The 20015-nt window shown below is 40.0% G+C and overlaps 1 protein-coding gene across 1 annotated transcript in view; it reads right to left on the bottom strand.

Annotated features, from left to right (window-relative positions):
- ADIPOR2 (adiponectin receptor 2) overlaps nucleotides 1-20015 on the bottom strand; it is a 61979-nt gene that overhangs the window by 22960 nt on the left and 19004 nt on the right. The window contains exon 2 of the mRNA XM_070409483.1: nucleotides 12724-12980. Coding sequence (XP_070265584.1) covers nucleotides 12724-12894 — 171 coding nt within the window. The 5' untranslated portion in view covers nucleotides 12895-12980. The remainder of the gene's footprint in view (nucleotides 1-12723; nucleotides 12981-20015) is intronic.

A 20015-nucleotide genomic window follows, 5' to 3' on the forward strand; every position in this document is an offset into this window, starting at 1 on the left:
ACCTACTCCTCACTCTTGCCTTACAAATCTCAGTTTTAGCTCAATTTAAACATCCAGCAATCATCTTTAAATTCCTGTTTTCCTCACTCTCCACATCTAATCCATCAGGATGTCCTGCTAGCTTGACCTCCAAAATAATCAGAATCCATCCATTTCTCTCCATTTCTGCTGCTCCTACCACTGTTTCAAGCCAACATCATCTCTCACCTTGAACATTCTAACATACTTCTTTTTTCCTTCCATTCTGTCTTCTCACAATCCTCCACATTCAGATTGATCTTTTCAAAATCACCAATGTCTCCTACTGTTTAAACACACCAAAGGTTGCCTACTTTCCAGTGAATTTTATGATACAATCTAGTCCAGACGGCATGGCTCAGTGGTTGAGCATAGACCTATGAACCAGGAGGTCACAGTTCATGCTCGGGTTGTGGCCTTCACCACAATGTGGGGCGTGCAGAAGGCAGCTGATCAATGATTCTCTCTCATCATTGATGTATCTATCTCTCTCTCCTTCTCCCTTCCTCTCTGAAATCAATAAAAATATATATATATTTTTTTAAAAGATACAATCTAAACTCCTTCTGTACACCTATATGATCTGGTCCCTGCCTGGTCCACTGACTTCATCTCATTTCACTTTTCCCTCTCATTATACTCTAATTGCACTGGCTTCTTCCAGTCCTTTAAAAAAAGGGAGGGTTGAAAGGAAGAGGAAGAGGGGAAAAAAAAGAAAAGCTAATTCCTACCTTCAGATCTCTGTATTAGCCTGTTTCCTCTACCTGGAAACAGTCTTCCCCCAAGTCTTTGCATGGCTGGTTCCTTATCATTCAGGTCTTACCTCAAACATGCTCTTCCTTAGAGAGGCTTTCCTTTATCACTATACCTAAAAATTCAGGAGAGGAGAAGTAGGCAGAGTACAGGATTTTTATTTAGGGCAGTGAAATTACAGGATTTTTAGGGGATAGGCAGAGTACAGGATTTTTATTTAGGGCAGTGAAACTACAGGATTTTTAGGGGAAAGGCAGAGTACAGGATTTTTAGGGGATAGGCAGAGTACAGGATTTTTATTTAGGGCAGTGAAACTACTCTGTATAATAAGATAATGATGGATACATGTCATTATACGTACATTTGTCTAAACCAGCCGTGGGCAAACTACGGCCTGCGGGCCGGATCTGGCCTGTTTGAAATGAATAAAACTAAAAAGAAAAAAAGAAGACCGTACCCTTTTATGTAATGATGTTTACTTTGAATTTATATTAGTTCACACAAACACTCCATCCATGCTTTTGTTCCGGCCCTCCGGTCCAGTTTAAGAACCCATTGTGGCCCTCGAGTCAAAAAGTTTGCCCACCCCTGGTCTAAACCCATAGAGTGTGCAATCATCAAGAATGAACTGTAATGCAAACTACAGACTTTGGATAGTTTGAGGGCAAAGGTTATGTGGGAAATCTCTGTATTTTCCCCTCAATTTTTCTGTGAACCTAAAACTGCTCTAAAAAAATTAAGTCTTGCCCTAACTGGTTTGACTTGGTGGATAGAGCACTGGCCCACGGACTGAAGGGTCCCAGGTTCGATTCTGGTCAAGGGCATGTACCTTGATTGCGGGCACATCCCCAGTAGGAGGTGTGCAGGAGGCAGTTGATCGATGTTTCTAACTCTCTATCCCTCTCCCTTCCTCTCTATAAAAAAGTCAATAAAATGTATTTTTTTAAAAAATTAAGTCTTCTTGGCCAAAAGCTCTCCCTATAATGCTGCTCAACATACTCTTTTTGGTAAACTTAGCCTTTCTCCTCATTAGTCACTGGCCATCCTATGCATCTAGATGAAGGGACATAAGAACCTTACTAAAAAGAGACATTCTGAATAATTATTAACTAGCTTAAAGAAATTAATAACTGATTCATTTCATAGCATGCTCCTGTGAAATAAAGACTTCAAAAACCACGACTTACAACCAGATTTTGTCCATTGGAAAAGACATCAATTAAAGACTCTCTCCAATCTCATCAGAAGGAACCTTATCAGGTGCCTAATCAAGTCATCTGACTATCAAAGACTCCTCAATAATGAGAAGCCACTGCCATCATAGATAGCTATCTCGGGATATCAACAAGGCCTGAATACCTACAAATTAATGTTGAACCGAAAACACCATTTATTTGATTGTCTTTACCTGTCTGCTAGTAATGTTAGTCATAATAATAGTTATATCTGTTTTTTGGGCTTTTCTCAAACCTTGTGTATATATACCTTAACTGTTAATAACTGCTGAAGGTGTATAAGATAACTTTTGTATTATTATTAATACCCTTTTGAAATTTATAAAAAATATTATTGCAGAAGAAAGGAAAGGGGTATGTGGAGCTTTGTAGTTGTTTTTTTAAAAATGTGTTTTTATTGATTTTTAGAGAGAGGGGGTAAGAGAGAAACATCCATGTGAGAGTGAGACATTGATCGGCTGCCTCCTGCACGCCCCCTTCCCGTACTAGGGATGGAGCCAGAAATCCGGTCATATGCCCTAACCAAGTTTTGAACAGGTGACTTGGTGCATGGGATAATATTCAACCAACTGGCCAGGCAGGGTGTGTGGGTTTGTAAAAGAAGTTAAAAGGTAGTAGTTTGATTTAATAAGTTGGTTATTTCTGAATACCCTGCCGACCCCCTGTGGTGGAAACTTCCTCAGTTCATGTCCCCTCCCCTCACCCAACTGCAGTATTAAAAAAGCGCCCCCTCCCTGTTGGCGTGGATCCACATGCCCTGTCTTTGGGGTTCGTGGGTCGCCCGGGGACGCAGAATAAAACCTTTCCTTTTTTTTCTGATTAACTTGGCTCTCTTTATTTCCTATGCCACCTCCTGAGCCACCTAACCTAACATAGATAAATAAAATAACCTAGATCTTCCACTGCCAGTCTAGTATTTTGTGGTACAAACAGAAAATTTCTCTCTAGCATCAGATTCAGCACTGAAAATGTATTACATGAAGTACAATAACCTATGTAAATATCCTGGAGTAGAAAGAGAATGCTTCTTCTTCCTGTTAAAAATTGTGGCACTGGTTCCCCAAACAGTAATAGAATCCCCATCCCATTGTCTTTAGATCTGGCCATATGACTGTTTTGCCCAATGGAAGAAAAGCAGATGTAATATACATATGAGCAAAAACTTTAAGTGCAATCTGCCATGAGAACATGTCCCAAGAAGCCTCCCTCAGCCTGAGTCCCAGAATGAAAAGACACATGGAGCTGACCTGCAAGAGACTGGCAACCTAGAACAATCACACTTGACCTGCAGCCTTCATGGAACATGTGTACTTATTGTAAATTACTTAGCTTTTGGAGTATTCAATTCCTGCAGCAAAAGCTGAATTACACAGGAATATGGTTTTTCTGGTATATTAATATTTAAATATTTATGTAACTCTAATATGTGTATATGACTTTATAAGATATAATGTATATAAATACTATTTTATTTTCTGCTTTTTAAATTTAACATTATTTAGCTCTGGCTATGTGACACAATTGGTTGGAGTGTCGTCTCATACACCAAAAAGTTGGTGGTTCGATTCCCAGTCAGTGCACATACCAAGGTAGGCTGCAGGTTTGATCCCCAGTCCAGTCAGGGTGAGTGTGGAAGGCAACCAATCAATGTCTCTTTCTCTCTCTATCAAATCAATAAATAAAAATTGTTTAAAAGAAGGAATAAGCCAAAAATTAAAGGTTTTGTGTAATTCTAATTGTTATTTTTCTGCATGGAAAACCAAACATTTTTTAAATAATTTCAGCACACAGGAAACACACTTGGAAAAAAGTTCACTTGTTTGAAACACCTTTTTCCATGATAGAGAAAGAAGCTTACTACACATGCCATGAGTACTTATCACCTACTATTCACAATTTACCTTCTCCAGTGTCTGGCTTCTGTTCCCACCTCTCCAGCTCTTGTTAATTTCACCTATAAATACCATATTGCCAAAACCAATGGACACTTTTCCATTCTTTTCATCCTTGATCTCTTTAGCAGCACTAGACACAAACTACAGCTTCCTCCCCCTTCTTCTTGAAATGCTTTCTTACTCTTTGTGATTTTACATTTTCCTGGGTTTTCATTCTTTCTAACTCACAGGCTTCTCTTTCTTAGCTTCCTCTACTTGCTTTCTCTCCTTGAAATACCCTGTGAATGTTAGTGTTCCTGTCTGGGTCCTAGGGCCCTTCTCTTATCTATCTCTTTACTCTGCCCCTCTTAAGTAACCTTAACCATTTTCAATAGTTTTAAATATCACCTATATTGAGGCTACTTCCTAAATGATTATCTCTAGCACAGCTCTGGAATTCCACACTTCAAATTCATCCTCTATAGTCCTTCCCATTTCAGAATATATTATCATAACCCCAGCAATCCAATTACAGTCAAACCTCATTTCTGGAAGTCTCCATTCTAGAACAATTCAGTTCTGACCAAGTTCTTCACAGAAAAAATGTCTCAGTTGTCTAACCAAACTTTGGTTTTCAAACTGACAATCCTTTCAAGCTGATACCTCAGCATGACAAAAAGGATCTCTCAGGCAACAAACAAAGGAGAGAATGCTTTTGTTGCTGGGGAAGTCAACCATTAGCACAATTTTAATACATAAAGAGGCCATCAAGAATGCTAATGTTCCCCGGGACAGTTTGGCTCAATCAGTAGAGCATCAGCCCTCAGACTAGGGTCTCAGGTTCAATTCCAGTTGAGGGAGCAGGCAGGAGACAACCAATCCATGTGTGTCTCTCTCACATTGATGTTTCTCTCTCTCTGCTCTCTCCCTCCTTTCCACTGTCTAAAAATCAATGGAAAAATATCCTCAGTGTGTGAAAGAAACAATGATCACAGGCAACTGAAGAGGTAGAAGCTTTTATCCAGTGACAGCCATTTCAGAGGCAGTGATATATGAGCAAGTAAAGATGCTGCATGATGGCCTGAAAGACACCCTGAAACAAGTGCTGAAAGTGATTGATTTAAAGCTAGTAGGGGGTGGTTGGGTAAATTTAAGAAAAGAATTGTTTATTTATAGATTAAACAGTATCTCAGACATGTATTGTATATAAGAAAGTTAAGTGGATAGAGCGTAGGCTCCAGTCAAGGCACGTACTTTGGTTGCAGGCTACTTCCTAGCCGGTCCTGGTCAGGGCTTGTGCAGGAGGCAACTAATGGATGTGTTTTTCTTACATTGATGTTTCTCTCTATCTTTCCCTCTCTCTTCCACTTTCCCTAAAAAAATCAATGAAAGAATATCCTCGGGTGAGGATTAACCAAAAAGAAGAAGAGGAAGAGGAAGAGGAAGAGGAAGGAGGAGGAGGAGGAGGAGGAAAGGTTAAAACAGGGAATCATTTGGAGTCTGGAATGAATTAATTGAATTTACATTATTTCTAATGGGGAAAAAATTCCGTTTTTGAACAAATCACTTCTCAAACAGCCTTCCAAAATAATTAAGTTCAAGAACCGAGCCTCCACTGTATTCGTATCATACCTCAGAGTCATTCTGAAAGGGCGAGGGCTAGCCCCTCCACCTTGCCCCAGGGTAAAGGCTACGCCCTCCATCTTGCCCCAGGGTAAGGGCTACGTCCTCCATCTTACCTTGGCCTCGTGCTTGGCAAGGAGCTTCTTCCCGGAAGTCTAAGACTCTGCTAGCCACACCCAGGAACAAGACATCGACTTGCGCCTGGCCAATCGGCAGAGCACAGTCCTTTCTCCTCCCCTTACTCCAACCCCCCCTTTAAAACCCGTCTCTACGCGGGGTTTTCTCTCTCAGCCACTTGGTTTGCCGTTGTGTCGGTGAGTCTGGTGGACGGGGAGCTCAAGCTAGCTTGAAATACAGATTCTTATGCTTTTGCATCAGATTGGCTGGCTCCCTTATGTGGTTTCTTGGGAATCTTGAAATCTGGGCATAACAATTCTTGTCAATTCCTTCTCCCTTAACCATCACATCCAATCTACCAGCAAATTCTATCAACTCTACTTCCAAGCACAGCTCTAATATATCCCACCTTGCCAACTCAATTATCACCACCAACCCAGACTAAGCTACTTTCACAAATTTCTGTAGCAGCTTTCTAGGTTCATCTATAATTTTCTCTCCACCCCCCCGCCCCCAAAAAATGTAGCAATATGTCTTCACATGAAAGCCAAACATTAAATTTTTTAGAATGTAAATAAGATCTTATCACTCCTCTGCTTAAAATCTTCCAATGGCCTCCAACGCACTTTCTCCAATCACAGTTTACAGGAGTCCTTATCTGCATATTTTTTTACTTCATCTCTTACTATCCTCCCCCATCCACTCACCACACTTTTTAAATAGGCCAAGTTCTTTTCAGACTAAGAACCTTGCACACACTACTCCGGTTACTTGAAATGCCCTACACACACGCTCCCCTTCTTTCCTCTTCTCCACTTTCGATCAGCCTTTACTAAGCATTCAATTACACAGTCACTTCTAGAAACTGGCAGAAGTATTGTTTTATCACATCAGTTTTTTAAATTGGATGAGTATATTTCAGAACAATTCGCTGTGTATATTTGAAAACCTTTGAAAAAATTTCTTAATATCAAGAAATTGATAAAAATGTAGAATCTTATTTTTAACTGGAAAGGAACACATACGTCATCTACTGTTCTATGACATGTGAAAAAAACTAATTCCGAGAAATTAAATAACCTGCCTATTCTATAAGGCGAGATGATAGGTTTTCCAACCCTGTGTTAAATAACCTGGTCAACCCTCTTCTTTTTTTGTTTTTTTAATATATTTTTATTGACTTTAGAGAGGAAGGGAGAGGGATAGACAGAAACATCAATGATGAAAGAGAATTATTGATCGGTTGCCTCCCGCACGCCCCCCACTGGGGATCGAGCCAGCAACCCAGGTATGTGCCCTTGGCCGAAATCAACCTGGGACCCTTCATTCCGCGCAGGACGACACTCCATCCACTGAGCCAAACCGGCCAGGGCGACCTTCTTCTATTTCTGTTTATTCATTGCCACTTTCTTTAACCCCAGCCATAGAACAATCTTAAAATTTATATAAAATGAGAAAGGACCCCAAATAGTCATAAAGACTTGAGCAAGAATAACAAAGCTAGAGGCATTACAAGTCCTTACTTCAAAACATAATACAAAGCTACTGTAACAGTATGATACTGCCATAAAGACATAGAGCCCTAGCCAGTTTGGCTCAGTGGATAGAGTGTTGGCTTGCGGACTGAAGGGTCCCGGGTTTGATTCCAATCAAGGGCACATACCTAGGTTGTGGGCTGGATCCCCAGTAGGGGTGTGCAGGAGGCAGCCAATCAATGATTCTCTCTCATCACTGATGTTTCCATCTCGCTCTCTCCCTGTCCCTTACTCTCTAAAATCAATAAAAATACATTTAAAAAAAAAGACATACAGACCAATGGAAAAGAACAGCAAAAAAAAAATAAAAAGAGTGGCAAGACTACATAATAGGGAAAAGATAGTTTCTGCATTAAATGGTGTGTACATATACAAAAATCACTTCGTAATGATTTACTAAAATATATATATGATACATATATATTATATATATAATATAAGACCTGAAATTATAAATCTCCTAGAAGAAAACATGAAGGAAAAGCTTCAAAAAATTGGTCTTGGCAATGATTTCTTGGATATGATACCAAAAGCAAAATTAGACAAGTGGGACTACATTACATTAAAAAGCTCCTGCACAGCCCTAACCGGTTTGGCTCAGTGGATACAGCGTCAGCCTGCGGATTAAAAGGTCCCAGGTTCGATTCCTGTCAAGGGCATGTACCTTGGTTGTGGGCACATCCCCAATAGGGAGTGTGCAGGAGGCAGCTGATCGATGTTTCTCTCTCATCGATGTTTATAACTCTCTATCCCTCTCCCTTCCTCTCTGTAAAAAATCAATAAAATATATATTTTAAAAAAAATTCTTCCATCACTGGTTGAAAGTCACTGCTTTAAGGAAATAACATTAAAAAAAAAAAAAAAGCTCCTGCACAGGGTGAAAAAGTAATCTATGGAATAGAAGAAAATATTTGCAACCCACATATCCTATAAAGGGTTAATATCCAAAATATATAAGAAACTTCTAAACTCAATAGCAAAAAAATAAAATAACCTGCTTTAAAAATTGGCAAAGGACTTGAATACACATTTCTTCAAAGACATACAAGTGGCCAAAAGGTATATGAAAAAAATGCTTGCCCAGTCGGTGTGACTCAGTGGTTGAGCATTGACCTATGAACCAGGAAGCCAAGGTTTGATTCCAGGTCAGGGTACATGCTCGGGTTGCAGGCTCAATCTCTAGTAGTGGGAGTAAGTGCAGGAGGCAGGTAATCAAAGATTCTCTCTCATTTATGTTCCCCTGTCTCTCTCCCTTTCCCTTCTTCTCTGAAATCAATAAAAATATATGGTTTTTTTAAATGCTCAACATCACTAATCATCAGGGAAGTGCAAATCAAAGCTAGAATGAGATACCACGTCACATTTGTTAGGGTGGCCATATTCAAAAAAGAAAATAGTAAGTGTTGATGAGAATGTGGAGAAATTGGAACCTTTGGGCACTGTTGATGGGCATGTAAAATAATGCAGCTGCTATAGTAAGCAGTATAGAAGTTCCTCAAAAAAATTAAAAATAGAACTACCATATGACCAGTAATCCCATTTCTGGGTATTTATCCAAAAGAACTGAAGACAGTATCTTGAAGAAATATCTGCAGCATTATTCACAATAGCCGAAAGGTGGAAACAGCCTAAAAATCCATAGTGGAAGAATGGATAAAGACAATGTGTGGTACATATATATAATGTAATATAATTCACCCTTAAAAAAGAAGTCTTTAAATGGTGATGGAAGGCGATTTGACTTGGGGTGGTAAGCACACAACACAGAGTACAGATGATGTAGAACTGTTTACCTGAACCTGGTAATATTGTTAACCAGCGTCACCCCAATAAATTCAATAAAAAAGGAAAAATAAAAAAAGAAGTCTTGTCATATGCTAAAACACAGACAAACATATGTTGACATTATGTTGGGTGAAATAAGCCAGTCACAGGACAAATACTATATGATTCCACTTAGAGAGATATCTAAAGTAGTCAAACTTATAGAAGCAGAAAGTAGAATAGTGGTTGCCAGGGACTGAGGCATGGGGAGAATGAGGAGTTGCTATTCAATTGGTATAGTTTCAATCATGCAAGATGAATACGTATATTCTAGAGATCTGCTGTGCAACAATGTGCATCTACACTAAGTCCTTACTTGGTATCGATAAGTTCTCAGAAACTCCAACTTTAAATGAAACAACATCTAACAAAACCAATTTTAACATCGGCTAATTGATATAAGTAAGAATTAAGTTCCTACAGCAAAAGCGTTACCACTGGTCACAAAAAAACACTGCCAAACTTCTAAATAAAGACCCAAAACACTTCTAATAGTTTTTGTTGCTGTTTACCCTCACCCAAGGATATTTTTTCCATTGATTTTTACAGAGAGTAGAAGGGAATGGGGAGACAGAGAGAGAAATATCCATGTAAGAGAGACACATCAATTGGTTGCCTCCTGCTGGCACCGTGACCAGGGCCTGGGATCAAGCCTGCAACCGAGGTATATTCCCTTGACTAAAATCAGACCTGCAACCCTTCAGTTCATAGGCCAATGCTCTAACCACTGAGTAAAACCGGCTAGAGGAAAATACTTCTAATATTAAACAATGAAATAAATGTGAACTATACATACACCTGAGAACTATTAATAAAAACGAGTAAGAGAATGATTTTCCAAACACTTATGCCAGTTCAGGATCTCAGGTGGCCAGAGAATCTCCCAGCAGCTCAGGGCACAAGACAGGAATATACCCTGGAGAATACACCCGTCCAACACTGGCCTGTTCACCAGCCCCCGCCCACCTGAGCCTGCTGCACGCGCAGTCTGGCATTCGGTTGTCCCTTTGGTTGTTTTGGACGTTACGGACCCTGGCTCTTTAGATAGATAGATTGATTGATTGATTTTGACTTGTAATTTTTTAATGCAATTACTGCATGAATCCTTCTTCTAATTAATTGCCTTTCAATGTGCACGAATCCCTGCACCAGGCCAGTCATTACTATAAAGTGGCAACAAGAAAGCAAAGTCTTAAATGTAAAAGGAAGTTCTTGCCCAAGATATCCATCAAACTTCTTTTTAAACAATAATGCTAGTTTATAGGCCAAATTACACTTACAGTTGCAGTAGGCAAATAGGTTTTTTTTAATTCTATAAACTACTAATCTGCCTGTGTGTGTGCAGCACTTGCAAGCACATGCATGCAAATAATCAGTCATTGTAGCACAATCTATATATATAAAACCCTAATATGCAAACAGACCGAACAGCGGAACAACCGAACAACTGGTCACTATGACCTGTGCTGACCAGGGGACACACACGGAACATGGCAGGCGTCGGCAGCAGGCGGCAGAGCGTAGAACATGGCGGGCGTCGGCCACTGCGGGATGATGGAGCAGGTGAGCGGGGGCGCCAGACCAAGGAGGAGTGCCGATTGCTATCATTGGGGCGAACCTCTGGTGGTCACTGAATATTCTTTGCTACACTCGCTGTGGTCCTGCCTGGCGCTCCCACCTGCTGCAGGCACTGGCCCCGCTCGCACCCCAATTGCTTGGTGCTGTCAGTGGGTGCGAGTGGCAGCTGCTGGCCCCAATCGCCCCTCAAGGCTTCCCTACCTTCCCCTGCTCCTGAGGGGCGATCGGGGCCAGCAGCCGCCTCTTGCACCCATTGCCAGCGACGGCCCTGCTCGCACCCGCTGCCAGTGCCGGAGCCACTGTTCCCACCCACTGCTGGCGCTGGCCCCACTCGCACCCGCAGCCCTCGCCAGAGCTGCCGCTCACACCCACTGCTCACACCCACTTGCTGGCACCTGGAGTCAGTCCCGATTGCTCAGCACCCTCAGCAGGTGCAAGCGGCAGCTGCTGGCCCCGATTGCCCCTGAGGGCTTCTCCACCTCCCCCTGTTTCTGAGGGGCGATTGGGGCAGCAGCTGCCGCTCACACCCACTGCAGGTGCCAGCCTTAATCGCTCTGTGCCATCAGCGGGTGCGAGCGGGGCCGGCGCCGTCAGCGTGTGGGAGTGGTGGCGGCAAGAGCAGGGCTGCCAGGAGACAGGGGGCTGGGCAGGGGCACGGAGGATGGGCCGAGACCCACCCCTGTGCCCACCGCAGCCTCGCAACCCACAGTTCCTTTCAAGGTGCACGAATTCATACACTGGGCCCCTAGTCTAGTATAAAGTTACAAAGTAGTACCAAGAATAAAAGAAAAAGTGACCTCAAATTTCTTGCCACAATAGCCTATATTGCTACAAAGCCCTGGTGAAATTATTATAAAAAGATCTCAACAGACAAGACAACCCACTGGAGTTCAAACCAGCACCACTATTACCCACATAAGCATATCTCTTAGAATGGTAAAGATGCAGTTTCAAGAAGTCTTTCAAAACATTTTTAACTATGACTCACAGTAAGAAATGTATATATTATTCAAATACACACACACACACACACACACACACACACACACACTAGAGGCCTGATGCATAAAATTCATGCAAGAGTAGGCCTTCCTTCCCCCAGCTGCTGGCACCGGCTTCCCTCTGGCACCCGAGACCCGGGCTTCCCTCACAGACCCAGCTTCATCCAGAATGTCGTCTAGAAGGACATCTGGTCTAATTAGCATATTATGCTTTTACTATTATAGATATGCATATATATAAAGCTAAACAATTTCACCAAATAACAGTTTGTTTAAATGTATATTCCTGCATACGTGCAGCTCAATATTTATTCCAATTTGTTGTTTAATTTTTAAACACTGACTTTAGTACCAAAATTAATTTCATAAACTCTTAATGGGGACAACCTACAATTTGAGAAACACTGTACTAGAGCCAGAATATTTAATGCATGCTACATATTTCCAAGGTACCAAAGCACATAGCAATAACTTTCTAATGCTGTCTACAGATATTTCTACCTTTGTTCTTTCTAGGAATAGTTGCTTGAATAATTTAAAAGCTGTTCTTTTCTCTGGGAAGTGAAAGATCTGCCTTCTCTTCTCAGAACTCTACTGATTTCCAAGATATGCACTAGAGATAAACCATATCTGCAGAAGTATTTCTACCATGCAAACAAAATTTCTCCAAAAATATGCCCTAACCAGTTTGACTCAGTGAATAGAGCGTCGGCCTGTGGACTGAAAGGTCCCAGGTTTGATTCCGGTCAAGGGCATGTACCTTGGTTGCGGGCACATCCCCAGTAGGAGGTGTGCAGGAGGCAGCTGATCGATGTTTCTCTCTCATCGGTGTTTCTAGCTCTTTATCTCTCTCCCTTCCTCTCTGTAAAAAATCAATAAAATATTTTTTAAAAAATGTTCTCCAAAAATATAAACAATATGTTATCACTAAAGTACTACAGAACCCATTTCCTTTCTCAAACAAGATAAAGCAGATTATGATTTTAAGGGTCAACAGAAAAGGCATTACTATGAAATCAAGTAATACCTACCTGATTTAATAAGAGATTTCAAATTATTCTGAACAAAAACTTACAAATGTGCTCAAGGTTCCTTTTCAAAACCCCATCCTCTCTCCAGCCATATTTCCATAAATTTGTCTTACCGTCTTAACACATCAACTTACTTTTTTATGATGGGTAGAAAGAACAGATGCCTCTAAAACAGGCTCCAAATCTCCTTGGTGATTGTCATTATCACCTCTCCTTGTACCATCAAGTTGGAGTCCTTTTCTGAGCCGTATTTCTGGCTCTGGAGTCCTGATGTACTCCAATCCGTTTTTCGCTGTCTGGTTCATGGGATATACAAGGCTTTCTTACAAAGAGACCTTTCTTTCTGTCCCTTCTTCTTGGGAGGGTGGACTCTCAGGACAGTGTGTTGAGCCTAAAGAGAGGAAGATTTTAAATTTAACATATTTTAAACACATTAAACAAGTGCTGGGAGAAGAGACGGGTTATATTATTATATGTTCAAACAATGAAATACTCAGCAATCATTAATAATGATAAAACAATAATGTATATTTTAAAAATCTGTATTTGATGATAGGAAAGACTGCCCAAATCTACTTTTATTTTTTTAATGTATTTTTATTGATTTCAGAGAGGAAGGAGAGGGAGAGAGACAGAAACATCACTGAAGAGAATCATTGATCGGCTGCCTCCTGCATGCCCTACACAGGAGGTCGAGCATGCAACCCAGGCATATGCCCTGACTGGAAATCAAACTATGACTCCCTAGTTCATAGGTCGACACTCAACCACTGAGTCAAACTGGCTGGGCCAAAAACTACTTTTATGTGGAAAAAGCAGCCATAGCCAGTCTGGCTCAGTGGATAAGTGTGTCGGCCTACGGAGTTAAGGGTCCCGGGTTCAATTCCGGTCAACGGCACATACCTGGGTTGCAGGCTCGATCCCTGGCCCTGGTCAGGGCGTGTGTAGGAGGCAACCAATTGATGTGTCTCTCTCTCACACTGATGTTTCTCTCTGTCTTTCCCCTCCCTTCCACTCTCTCTAAAAACAAATGGAAAAATATCCTTGAGTGAGGAGAAGGAAGGAAGGAAGGAAGGAAGGAAGGAAGGAAGGAAGGAAGGAAGGAAGGAAAGGGGAAGAATTTGGGTCTTGAATGAGAAGATTTACTTTCCATTTTTGTTCTACTTGTATATTTTTGCCACATACTATACATTACTTTTTCAATGAAAAACATATAAAAGTGTAGAAAGAATATATGTGGATCCAGCCAGTGTGGCTCAGTGGTTGAGCACAGACCCATGAACCAGGAGGTCACGGTTCGATTCCCAGTCAGGGCACATGCCCAGGTTCTGGGCTCAATCTCCAGTAGGGAGCATGCAGGAGGCAGCCAATCAATGATGCTCTCTCATCACTGACGTTTCTATCTCCCTCTCCTTTCCTCTCTGAAATCAATAAAAATATATTTAACTATATATGTGGGTTATATGCATTATAGCTGGGTTTTACATATCTAACATCATATAGACATCATAATAACCAATTTCACAGTTAAGGAAACAAAAATTCGCCATACTTTGTAGAAAATTAATAGGACCAAATCTCTTATATAGCATATATTGGTGGTAATGGTTTGTATTTAACTTATTTAATGTCTGCATTTCAATATTTTCAGTTGTTTTTAACTATAGATTACCCTGGAAGAAAAGAAACTCAGGACCAGAGTATACTTTTATATCCCTGTGAGTTCTTAGAAAGTGCTATACACATGTTTGATGAATATTTGATAGATGATATTTAAATGTTCTTAAGTGTTTTTGTAAAAACACTTTCAGAAATCATCTCTCTCTCTCCAAACTGGATTGCAATAAATTTCCTAGAGTTCAATATTTCAAGTCCTTGACCCTCTTACCTCTTAATTCATACTACAAAAGTTTATTTTATTATTTTTTATTGATATTTAGAGAGGAAGGGAGAAAGAGAGAAAGAAACATCCATCAGTTGCCTCCCGTATACAACCAGACTGGGGATCAAACAGACTGGGTATGTGCCCTTACCAGGAATTGAACTCACCACTTTTTGGTGTATGGGACAACACTCTAACCAACTGAGCCACACTGGTGAGGGCAAAAGGCTTATTTTACACATTTAGTTACATATCCAAATAAGACGATTATCACAGGCAATCCAATTAGAAATACTAAAATAGGAAGGAGCCAGTGTACATGTTATGCTCATAAATCCCATGAGATTCAATGTTCTCACCAGGAGAAAGTAGGAGTAGGGCAAAGTGGGAGGGCCTGGATGCCATAAAAGGTGCATTTAATGTTCATATATGTGGGCACACAAGACTTAGTCCAAGAATTCTAATTAAACTAAGAATTACTCTGTTAGTTTCATAAATCATGACTTTGCTACAGAATTTCTCTAAGTGTTTTCAAAGTTTTGGGAACAATAACAAACATAAAACTTTAAGGATCACCAAACCTGGGCATGTGCCTATCACATAAAGGCCGTAGCAAGCATATTTGTAATGCTGAGATTATAAACTATGCTATTAATGCCCAATTCTGAAAGAGGAAACAATGTTAATGATTTATATTCATATACAGATGTGGAAAGTAGGCTCAGAGATTAGGTAACTTGTTCAAGGCCATTAGTCTATAAATAAAAAGCAGCTGGGATTTATATCTAGGTCGTTCTGGCCCTCATGAAGTTCATGTGCTATCTGCTACCCAAAAAAATTAAGACTAGGGGAAAAAAAGATAAGAACTTGAACCTGTGGACAAAAGAGGGTTCTGTAATAAAATAGCCAAGTCCAGTGATGGAAAGTGACCTCACAAAAGGATATGATCATAAATTCCTAACTGGACAGCCGAAACCGGTTTGGCTCAGTGGTTTGGCTCAGTGGATGGAGCGTCGGCCTGCGGACTGAAAGGTCCCAGGTTCAATTCCGGTCAAGGGCATGTACCTTGGTTGTGGGCACATCCCCAGTAGGAGATGTGCAGGAGGCAGCTGATCGATGTTTCTCTCTCATCGATGTTTCTAACTCTCTATCTCTCTCCCTTCCTCTCTGTAAAAAATAAATAAAATATATTTTTTAAAAAAAATTCCTAATTGGACAGGTCATAGTGAGTAGTCATGCTCCAGGCCTATAACCTCTTTAATGAAAGGTTTTTAAGCAAGTCCTGTCCATTAGTCTGATGCATCTAGGTTAACACACCTTTGAGATGCCAGAAGTAATCCTCTTTTCTAGACCTTTTAAGGAGTAAATAATCTTGTTAACTATCCTGTACCTTGATATCTCCCGCCTTCATAATCTCCTTTATGTTCCCTCCTTAATTCCAAAAGTATACCAGAAACTGCAGGCCAGGAAGCTCAGTTGTTTAAGCATCCTCCCCATACCCAAGATTGTGGGTTAGATCCCCAGTCAGGGCACATACAAGAATCAACCAATGAATGCATAAATAAGTGGATGCTTCTCTCTCTTTCTCTCTCTTCCTCTCTCTCTCTCTCTCTCATCAATAAATAATTTTTTTTTTAAGAAAGAAACTGCAAAACTGGCATTTTCCAGAGTTGCTTCCTGGCAACTGTCACCAGAATGGCTTAAATAAACTCATAAAAATTCTCTGCATGTTTGGACATTTCCTACATCGAAAAACCCTAAAGTCATTTCGTTTACATGGCAAGTAAACTAAAGAATCAAAATCTTTACTATCAAACGTAGAAAATAGAATAAAGCTTTCTGCAAAGCAGCCTTGAAATATGACCACACTGATCTTCTCATAAGCAGGAGTTATGTATAGAGGCATGTTGCTCATTTAGGAGAATATAAATGGAATGTTCTATTAGTTAGAATTGCTTTGTAATCTTCAACTCAGAAACAGAAAGCAAATGACAAGAAATAAGTTTTTCCAAAGAATCTGTAAGGATTCTCCTTAAAATAAAAAGACATTTAAAAAAATCAATTTCCAGGAAAGGGCTAAGATAAACACATAGTCCTATCAACAATGCTTTCTAAATTTATAAGTATAATAAAAGAAGAATGAACAAAATAAGACACTGTAAAATCTCCAATAAAAAAAAATTAGTTATATTTACCATTTTATATATGCTAAAGCAGAAAGGCCTACCAATATATTTTAGAGTTTGAACAATAGAATTGTTGAAAGAAAAAACATATATGTCAATGCTCAGGTTCCCAACGATTTAACAAAACGGTCCAATACAAGATCACTGGAGAGAACTGTAATCTACTACTATATGTTTTACTTTATTTGCATTCTCTCTAATGATAAAATGAAGTTCTACTAGGATGCAATACCTTGAAACCCAAAGCAATCAATTCTAAGACTCTAAAGGTAAAGTCAGAAGTAAGGTAAGGGTGTTGTCCTTTATCACCATTATTTAACTCTGTCCTGGAGGTTATAGACAACTAAACAAGAGGATAAAAATGAAGATTATAACTATTTACACACTATCACAGTTTAGCTATAAAACCCAAAAGAATCAACTGCAAAAAACCATTACAATAAGAAAACTCATCAAAGTGATTGGATATAAAATTACATCTACATATTAACAGCTTCCGTCCTAAAAGCCCACAATATTTGGTTATTATAGAAGAAACTAATACACACAATAGAAAGTGAAAGATAAAACACTTAAAAACAAAACTTAAAATGCTACTGAAGATCTACAGAAACTCCTAGGACTACTAAGTGAGTTCAGCAAGGTCAACAGAAAGAACATGAGCACTCATATATCAATCACATGTCTATATACTAACAATAAACATGTGGAAACTAAAATTTAAAACAATGTCATTTACAATTACTTCAAAGAAATTTAAATACTTAAGTATATGCTTAAAATATGTATAGGATCTGTTTACTGAAAATTACGAAATGCTAATGAAAGAAATCAAAGGTCTAAACAAATAGCAACACTTAATATTCATGAAGTGAAATATTAAATAGTAAAGATGTCAATTCTTCCCAAATTCTTCTATAGGTTTAATGCAATTCCTATCAAGACCCTAGCAAGGATTTTTGTAAAATTGATATGGAAGAAATAGGCCCAGAATAACTAAAACAAATAACGAAGTGGAAACAATCCCTTGGGCGAGGGGAGGGAGTGGGACCTTGATCTTAATAAACCTCACACCCTATGGAGCATGAACTTAAAATATAAAATGTGAAACTTTTATTAAAACACTAGAGGCCCAGTGCACAAAAATTTGTGCACTGGGGGGAGGGGGGGAGTGCCCCTCAGCCTGGCCTGCGTCCATCTGCAGTCCAGGACCCCTTGGGGGATGTCCACCTGTTGACTTAGGACCACTCCCCGGGAGATCAGGCCTAAGCTTGCAGTCAGACATCTTTCTGGCAGCCAGGGAGACCTCGGGGGATGTCCGACTAAAGGCTTAGGCTCCCAAGGGATCGGGCCTAAACCGTTAGTTGGACATTCTTAGTGATGCCACGGAGGTGGGAGAGGCTCCTGCCACCACCGCTGCACTGGCCAGCCATGAGCCAGCTTCTGGCTGAGTGGACTCCCCACATGGAAGTGCACTGACTACCAGGGGGCAGCTCCTGCATTGAGCATCTGCCCCCTGGTGGCCGGTGCGCATCATAGCAACCAGCCATTCTGCCGTTCAGTCAATTTGCATATTAGCCTTTTATTATTATATAGGATGTCCCTATTTCCCCCATTTGCCCCCTCCACCCAGCTCTTGCCCCCCCCCCCCCCCCACTTCTCTCTGGCCATCACCATACTGTTGTCTGTGTCCATGGGTTGTGCATATATTTTATTTGGCTAATTCTTTAAATTTTTATTTTCAGATAAGTGCTTATAACTGCACTATTATATATTTTCCATTATATCATTTAGAATTAAGATATTTTTTAATTGAACCCTTGTAAATTTTAGCACAACTTAATAAATTATGCTAGAAGCAATTAGGAGATTTTTCATGTAATGCAGATACATTTCAATTAATATTTTATTAATTTTTAACTTGTTAATATTTTAATTTGAAATCATCTCATACATGTAAAAAAAACTATAAAATAATACAGCATATTATATGTACCCTTCACCCAATTTCTTAGGTGTTAATAATTTAAACATAACCATTATACAACTAACAAAATCTGGAATATGTTTTTCTTATAATCTCTTTAATGTTACTTAATCCATTTACTTTGTTTTTGTTAATCTTCACCCAAGGATATTTTTCCATTGAATTTTAGAAAGAGTGAAGGGAAAGGGAGAGACACATTGATTGGTTGCCTCCTGCACATGCTTTGATAGGGACTGGGGATCAAGCCAGCAACTGAAGTACATGCCCTTGACTGAAATCTAACCTGGGACCCTTCAGTCCATGGGCTAATGCTCTATCCACTGAGCAAAACAGGCTGCAGCTTAATTCATTTACTTTTGATCTATATGTGTCTACAGCAAAAGAAACCATCAACAAAACAACAAGAAAACCCACCTCGTGGGAAAACATATTTGCCAACGTCATATCTGATAAGGGCTTAATCTCCAAAATTTATAGGAAACTCATACAACTTAACAAAAAGAAGATAAACAATCCAATCAAAAAATGGGCAAAGGATCTAAATAGACACCTTTCAAAAGAGGACATTCAGAAAGCCAAGAGACATATGAAAACATGCTCAAAGTCACTAATCATCAGAGAGATGCAAATCAAAACAACAATGAGGTACCATCTCACACCTGTCAGAATGGCCATCATCAACAAATCAACAAACGACAAGTGCTGGAGAGGATGTGGAGAAAAAGGAACACTTGTGCACTGCTGGTGGGAATGCAGACTGGTGCAGCCACTATGGAAGGCAGTATGGAGGTTCCTCAAAAAATTGGAAATGGAACTCCCATTTGACCCTGTGATCCCACTTCTAGGAATATATCCCAAGAAACCAGAAACACCAATCAGAAAGGATATATGCACCCAGATGTTCATAGCAGCACAATTCACCATAGCTAAGATCTGGAAACAGCCTAAGTGCCCATCAGTAGATGAATGGATTAGAAAACTGTGGTACATCTACACGATGGAATACTATGCTGCTGTTAAAAAGAAGGAACTCCTACCATTTGCAACATCATGGATGGAACTGGAGAGCATTATGCTAAGTGAAACAAGCCAGTCAATGAAGGAAAAATACCACATGATCTCACTCATTCATGGATAATAAAGACCATTACAAACTTTTGAACAATAATAGATACAGAGGCAGAGCTGCCTCAAACTGATTGTCAAACTGCAGTGGGAAGGCCAGAGAGAGTTGGGGGGCAGGAGGGAGGGGAGTAAGAGATCAACCGAAGGACTTGTATGCATGCATATAAGCATAACTAATGGACATAAGACACTGGGGGGTAAGGGAGGGTAGGGGTTTGTCAAGGGCGGGGGGGAAAAAAAGGACAC

Source organism: Myotis yumanensis, unplaced genomic scaffold, assembly GCF_028538775.1.
Source record: "Myotis yumanensis isolate MYYU_CA2020_CCGP unplaced genomic scaffold, mMyoYum1.0.hap1 SCAF_3, whole genome shotgun sequence".
NCBI classification, from domain to species: Eukaryota; Metazoa; Chordata; class Mammalia; order Chiroptera; family Vespertilionidae; genus Myotis; species Myotis yumanensis.